A 7,464-nucleotide genomic window follows, 5' to 3' on the forward strand; every position below is an offset into this window, starting at 1 on the left:
CCCAAGCCATGCATGCTTGGATCTGGTCCTAATTGGCATATCAAAGACTGAGAACTAAAGTAACACGTAGACTACCATCTACTCCCCAGACCGTCACTGGGCAGTGTCCAACTGATATGGAACCAAAATGCAGTGCTCCTTGTAAAGTGAATTAACCACTTTCTTTTCAGTGTCTGTCTCCTTTGGGGCTTCATGTCCTATTGCATCAGGCCACCCAGGTCCCTTTTCTCTGATCATCGACTGCAGGGATTCATCCTTCGGTCCCATACATCAGGAATCTCTCCTTGAACTTTCTGAAGACTAAAGGACCTTTTGCCATTTGTAGACACAGAGAACGAGGAACAGAAGAAAATCACTTTAATAGCATTGTAACACATTAGGACTGGGGATCACAGATAAGGAAAACATTTTGTCGTCCTATTGTACATTTCTGCCAAGGTGTGAGGTTGTGTTGGACAATGATACAGACATATTTTTCACATTGAAAACTTAATAAATAGATACTTTAAATGTCAGACATCAGAGGTGAGTTATGAGTGTGATTGTTTTCTTATTCTGCCTCCTTTGAGTCAGGAGGTTGCTTCCTATCACACTGCTGAAGGCCAGGTCTTCTAGGAGGTGTATTCAAACTCCTCAGCGCTGCGCCGGCCAAAATCCATCCAGCCCATGTAGTCCCGGTCACTTATCCTGTGGCTGGGGTCCAGGCTCTGCAGGTTCTTGATCACAGACATTCGGCCAGAAGGAGCTAGGGGCAGAGAGGAAGGAAACAGGATAATTATATCTAAGAGCATCACTAGTTCCTATTGTAAAGGCAAATAATAGAAAAGACCAGGCAATATGTAACATACACCCTCTTAAAGGTATAAAAGAGGTATCAAAAGAGTGAGATTGCTGGGCCAAAACCTAAGAGAAAAGAAAGACCCATGTCTGTGTAAATGGAGAGAGGGTAGTATTTTCTACCTGTGGGTGTAGTTTGCAATCTGTAAGAATTTAGGTAAATTAATTTATTCTCGCCTTTCATAGCTGAGACCTGCCTAAGTTTTCCTACTGCTCAGGGTGTTTTCCCTTATATAGCAGGATTTCCTCAGTAGAACCCATCTCTAAAGTTTACCCCTTAAGAGCCTTTCCTGGTGGTCAAGTGGTTCAGGCTCCATGCCCTCAAGGTAGGGGGCATGGTTCATTCTCTGGTTGGGGAACTAAGATCCTACATGGTAAAAAAATAAAATTTACCCCTTAATATCCCTGAGCCTACCTAACTCTTGTCAAGGTAATGTGATGACAATATTTTGATGTTAGAATGGCTTTTCTAAAATGGAATCCAATCTCACTGCTAGATAAATGCTGTTTTAAAATTATTAATTTGAAAGCTACCTTCTTTTTCTAAAAAAAAAAAAAAAGGAAAAATGATATTGAGAAAAAGGCACACTGGCAGATTAAAATCTTAGCATCTCAGTAACACTCAAAGAGGAGAAGGCAATGGCACCCCACTCCAGTACTCTTGCCTGGAAAATCCCATGGATGGAGGAGCCTGGTAGGCTGCAGTCCATGGGGTCGCTAAGAGTTGGGCACGACTGAGCAACTTCACTTTCGCTCTTCACTTTCATGCATTGGAGAAGGAAGTGGCAACCCACCCTAGTATTCTTGCCTGGAGAATCCCAGAGACAGAGGAGCCTAGTGGGCTGCCATCTATGGGGTTGCACAGAGTCGGGCAGGACTGAAGCAACTTAGCAGCAGCAGCACTCAAAGAAGGGTGGGCAGAACAGAGGTAGTTTAGTTCAGCCATTTTGACCAACATGCAATCATTGAACCTGAAATGGGCCCACAGGGATAGGAGTTGAGTCCTTTGGAACAGGATGAGTCCGGGTATGATTCATGTTGAGTGGGCAGTGCCATGATGAGGGCATGTGACTGTTCTGGCCCACAGATCATAGGCCCTGGCATCCTGGGGATAAAATCAGTATCATACCTTCTGTTGTACAAACCAAGGGGCAAGAACAGTCCCTCAGGGATCTCACTGGGCAAAGCCCAAGTGGCTTCAAGAGCAGAGGCTCACTCGATGGTTCTTATTTTATTGGGGGCCACTGTGTCCCCACTGCTCACAATGCTGGCATTGAGCCCTTCTGTACAAGGCTGACCTTGCCAACTGCTGCCCAAGCTGCATCAAGTTGAACCACAGCTTATTTATTGATGACACTGCAGAAGTAGGTATCCTGATAATCAAATAAAGCTAGCTAAATTAAAAATCAGAAACAACCCTATGGAGCAATGTCCCCACCCTTTCTTCCTGTGCCCTCTCTTTCCCCTCCCCATTACTTCTCAGCCTTGGGACTAAGCATCACCCCAGCACATTCCAGCTCTTTTGCAGGGGTTGCCAGTCTATGCAGAGGAAATCAGCCTTTGCTGTTTATTTGTTCAACACATTTCAGATGAACTATTAGTCCCTGCATTCAGCAAAACTCTCAGACCCAGTTATCTGTACACAGTCACACCAAAATATGCCTCATCCTCCTGCTTGTTGCTGCTGAATGCCCCCTCCAAGGGATGAGCACCACTGGAAATGCCATCTAATGGAAGCAACATAGCAGCTTCAGTGTGAGCAGCAGCCTCCGTGGTTGCGGTCGGGGGCATCGTGTACAGTATGGAAGCTGTGCCTGTATCACCCAGAATTTCCCCATTCCACACATGGTTCTGTGTATTTACCAGAGTCCTCACTCACTTCCCCACTGCGTACACAGAGCAGGCACTTACAACCAACTCACACAACTGAAGGGCCTGGCTCCTTGAAACTTTAAAACTTGTAATGAGCAGTACAGCTGGGAAGCTGAATGGCTTCCAGACCCTTTGGGGAGGGCAGGACTTGAGTAAATTCCCAGCCCTTATGCTGCCGAGATGTGCTACCCATCTGGGGACTCAGTCTTCCAGAATCCCAGCTTCCACACTGACACAATGAGGTAATAGACCCTACTGCACAGGGTTGGTGTGAGGACAAAGAGAGAAAACACAGATGGAGCACCGGACTGCGCTGGGCTTGGGGCAGGTGTACACTAATAGAATTCCTTCTCTTCAGATCACTGACATCTCCATAGACAGTTCTTAATGATAAACTCTTGAGCTCTCCCCAAAGGGTGCACTATCTTGTTTAGAATCTTTAAGCACGGCATATACTACAGTTGATTAAATATTCACTGTGATCTCAAAATGTATAAAACAAAGAAACTGTATAGATGGAGATACTTATTTCTAGTTCATATTTGTCAAATAGAAGAGAATTATTTTTTTTTTCCAGCTAGCACTGATCCTTGGTGTTGGCAGCTAAAGTTTCAAGTGATGATTCTTCCCATATGGGTTTGTTTGTCACTGCAGGCTGAAGGCAAAGGGCTGAGAAAAGACAGCAGGAAGGCCCTTCCAGCTAAGAGTTGTGGTATGAAGTCACTGTGAAGTGTCAGTTCTGGGGAAATCATTTGGTAACTGGCTTCTTTCCCAGAACAGTTTCTGGAGGATCTTTCCTGAAGGTAGGAAGGGGCTTCCAGATTATGGTCAATGAAAAACCTAGGATATTCAACCCATATCCAAGGACAGATTTTAAACTACTTTCACACAGACAGTCAGCAGGAACCTCCAAATTTTCAGACATTCTCTGTCGTCTGTCTAATATTTCCACATCTTTCAATATAATTAGGAGGAAAGCAAAATAGAAGATGGTAGTTGGGACAATCCCCCAATAAGAGGATGAAATGTAATGCATCGTCTTCTATTTTTTTCCCTTCTGAATTGTCCTGGTCAAAAATGTCCCTTCTCACTTTCCTATGGAATTGTAGGAGACTCTGGAGAGCCAAACCCTCTATTTTCTCCCCATTTCATCAAGCCACAAGTTAAAGTTCAAATCCAGGCCCCAGAACCCCAGCAATTAATGTTAAGAGAGCCTTGTGGGAAAGGAGCCCACCTCCCACCTCTCCCAGCAGTATTTGCTGGTTTATCATCCAGCCATATTGGTCCAATTTAAAACACAGCTTCACCATTAGTGTCACTTTAGATAAAGTTGATAGGAAAAAAAAAATCTGTCCCAGTTCAAATCATGATTTCTAAGGACCCCAGAGTTGAATGAGCCTCCCCCTGAGTCTCATGAAGAGCTAGAAGGAGCCAAGGGGAACCCCACCTCATACCCTCTTTACAGATGAGACAGTCAGGCCCAGGACAGGGACAGGGCTGTCTGTATGCCACTCAGCTACTGAGTTGCTGAATTACTTTATTCCTAGAGAAAGATTTTGATGCTGAGGAAAGTGTGACTTGTTTAGCTCTTGCCGCATTTGGGTCTGTGTCTCCAACAGCAAAGTAAAAATAAACACATCTCTTGCTGGGTCATCATCTTAAGCCGCTGCTCAAAGAGGACTCAAAACTGCTCCTGATTCTTTCTTCCTGCTACATACTTCCATGAAAATTAACACACAGTCACTTCTTGGACTGTTGCTGTCAGCTCTCAAGTATTCTTGCAACTGACCATTGCCTGCTAGAGGGTTTCCAAATGCAGTAGCTGGGCAGCTCCTGGGTCCTTTATATTTACAGCAGAGGGTGTTTATTGGATCTGCAAACTCTTTCTGAGTTAGTAATTCGCTCAGTAATCATCTTTTAATATCTTTACAATATGTTGAACCTAAACAGCAACACAGTGCCAAAAAGTTTAAAGAAAGCCTTCTCTTAATAAGTTAAGTCCTGCCCCCTTCCCTCTCAGCTTGCTACAAAGGAGGTACAGAAAACTGCACTGTCTGGGGCAAGCAGAATCAGAGAAAAGAAAGTTAAAGACCTTTCACCTTATCGTGTTGCCCAAGTAACCCTTCACTCCCCAGGAGTCACCCACCTTCACCAGCCCGATGGCAGAGAAGAGGGTCAGGCCTGGAGGCAGAAGGGAGGGACAGAGAGGCGGCCTGCGTACCTTTCCGAGCCTGCTGGATGTACCTGGCCAGCAGCGCGCCCAGGTGTGCTCTGGACTCGTCGTCCACCCTCGGCACCGCCCTCAGCTGCCTCCGGGGCGCCTCCTCCTCCTGCTGCGCCGGAGGGCCCGTGGGGTCCGCGTGAGGCATCGGCTGCGCCAGGGCGCCCGCCGCCAGGACCGCCATCAGCAAGCACAGGCGCGCGCCGCGGTTCATGGCTGCGGGGAGCAGAGGGAAGGGGACGTGAACGAAAAGGTGGGGCATCCGCGGGCTCTTGAGGAGGGTCGGACACCCAAGGTACAGAGAAGGGGGCTCAGCCCAAAGGCGCGGGGCTCCGGATCCGCCAGGCAGGTGCCAGCACTAGGGAGCCGGTGACCCCAGCATGCGCGTCCGGGCGCACCGCGTTCCTCTTTGGGGTGAACCGCAATCCGGGGCCCGGGAGTGGTGTGGGGGACGGAGAGAGACCCTGTCCTCTGCCCTGTTTAGCAGAAGGAATGTCTTCGGTTTTCCTTTAGTTTGAGGAAGTGTTACAGCGTCGTCTCTCTTCTCCTAACTGGAAAAACAAGAGATTAAAGACAGGTGAAAATTATCCGAAAGGGACGACTCTGTAGGAAAAATAAGAGCCTTGGTTTTAGAAAAGAGGCACCTTACCAGAGAGCTAAGACGCTTCAACCAGGGAAATAAATGGTGAAACACTGAGAAGCACGGCTTGAAATATGAGACCAATACATAAAAGCCGTATTTTTCAAGTTTCCTCAAGGTGCAAATGGGAATTGGCAAGAACAACTATGTGAAACACAGGCAGGCTTTTAAAAAAATCAGAAATCTGCGCTCAGTCCTCCGGCGTCCGCCAAGCACCGCTGCGTTTTAGATCCGCGCAGATGAAACACTGGGATAGTTCTATCCCTCAAACCTTGAGTTTTCCCGCAGCATTCAGAAAATGAATTTAAATTTAAAACCTCTCGGTAGTATATTTGAAAAGATTGCAAAGTACACTGGACCGCTGTGTAACACCTAGCGAATCGCAATTTGCCGGCTAACCCGAGCAAATAGATGCTCCAGCGTTGCCTGCGCTGGAGAACAAATCAAGCGAGTAGAAGTCTGTAAACCAGCTCTATCCACCCAGCCCGCACTGTCCTTTGTGACTTGGAGAAATGTCTTTCGAGCTGTCGGAAAGAAGACACCGTAAACAGTAAAATGAAATGGAAGGGGAACAGAAGTGAAGAATCATTCTTCGAGGACACTTGGATCCCCGAGAGCCGGGAACCTACCTTCGGAATAGGACGCAGCCGGCTTCGCGGTCCAGCCAGAGCAGCGGGGGAGCTGAGCCAAGTTCAAGGTAGGCGGGCAGGAGGCTGCCTCTTAAATAGCCCCGCCTGAGTCGTTGGCCAGTCATCTGTTTACCCAGTACTGACGCAGAGGGTAGCGGCACGTGCTCCGAGGGCGGCCGCCGGGGCGACAATAGATTGAGGTGGCTGCCTGGGGGGGGGGGGGGGGGGGGCAATGGCCCTGTGGAGCCGGGTGGGTGGCGGGGTGGGTGGCGTCAGCCGCGTCTCGGTCGGGGGGACTTCCTCCCCCAGCTCCGTGCACCCCCTCTGCCTTGCCCATTCCAGCGCGAAGCTCCCCGTCTTCAGGGTGGGAGACCTAGGAATGGGACTCTCCTGCGGGATGGAGAAGCCGCCGCGCGCCTACAGTTCGCTTTGGGGACCAGAGGCGCGGGAAAGGAAACCCGGGATAGGATGGGGTGGCACTAGACAGCGCTGGGTGTCAGCAAAGTGTAATTCTGAGATGGTGGAAATGTCGGCCCCTCTTGGAGCATCCCAGGCTGCTCTGGTTTTTAAACTTTGTTCTCAGCCCCTTGATCCCAGGATCCCGAGGGCAAGGGTCCCTGGGTCAGCGAAAGGGCTCCTCCACGGCTGGCTGCGGGTGTCGCGGACTCTGCTTTACGTAGCTGTGAAACGAGGATGAGGCTATTGGGCTTTGCCCGGAGTTTGGGAAAGGGCTGTGTTTTCTTCCAAGCGGAGCTACCTCCTGCCCGCGGCGCCCGCAGCTCCTGTCGCCAAGCGGCACCAGAGAGTGTCCTCAAAAGCCGCTCAATCGCCGTTCCCCTCTGGCATCGGCATCCGCCAGTTCCATCTTTCCCAGCTTTTACACTTGGGCCGGTCCCCGCCGTCTTTGAAATAAAGACCTCGCTCTTGTCACTCACCCCCCTAGTGGGGACAAGGGAGGCGCCGCGGCAGCTGTGCGCCCTTCCCTGCGGGGTCGCGCCCCCGGCCAGTGCGCCATAGGGGTCTACACTCACCTCCGCCCTGAAGCCCTTTGGGTTAGAGTCATCTAGTTAGTGCTCCAGTTCTCCCGGTGCTGCAAAATTACTGACAACCCCATTTCAGCAACCGGGGAGCCAACAGAAGCAGCAACTGGCCAAGGCTTCTCCACAGTTTCCTGGAGTCTCAGCAGGCTGAGACTTGAGGGTAGCCACCCGCCCCTCCCGCCTTTTCCCTTCCTGGAGAAAGATTTGGACCTGATTCTTTCAAAT

At 49.4% G+C, this 7,464-nt stretch overlaps 1 protein-coding gene across 1 annotated transcript; it reads right to left on the reverse strand.

Moving 5' to 3' along the window:
• Nucleotides 1-340: 340 nt before the first annotated feature.
• On the reverse strand, nucleotides 341-6,264 carry CCK (cholecystokinin). Its single transcript, XM_042235876.1, has 3 exons — nucleotides 6,200-6,264; nucleotides 4,931-5,146; nucleotides 341-745 (listed from the first exon to the last, which is right to left on the reverse strand). Exons 2-3 carry the CDS (start codon nucleotides 5,142-5,144, stop codon nucleotides 612-614), a joined length of 348 nt encoding a protein of 115 aa, XP_042091810.1. The 5' UTR covers nucleotides 5,145-5,146; nucleotides 6,200-6,264; the 3' UTR covers nucleotides 341-611.
• Nucleotides 6,265-7,464: the final 1,200 nt, after the last annotated feature.

The sequence above is a fragment of the Ovis aries genome, chromosome 19, assembly GCF_016772045.2.
Source record: "Ovis aries strain OAR_USU_Benz2616 breed Rambouillet chromosome 19, ARS-UI_Ramb_v3.0, whole genome shotgun sequence".
Classification (NCBI taxonomy): domain Eukaryota; kingdom Metazoa; phylum Chordata; class Mammalia; order Artiodactyla; family Bovidae; genus Ovis; species Ovis aries.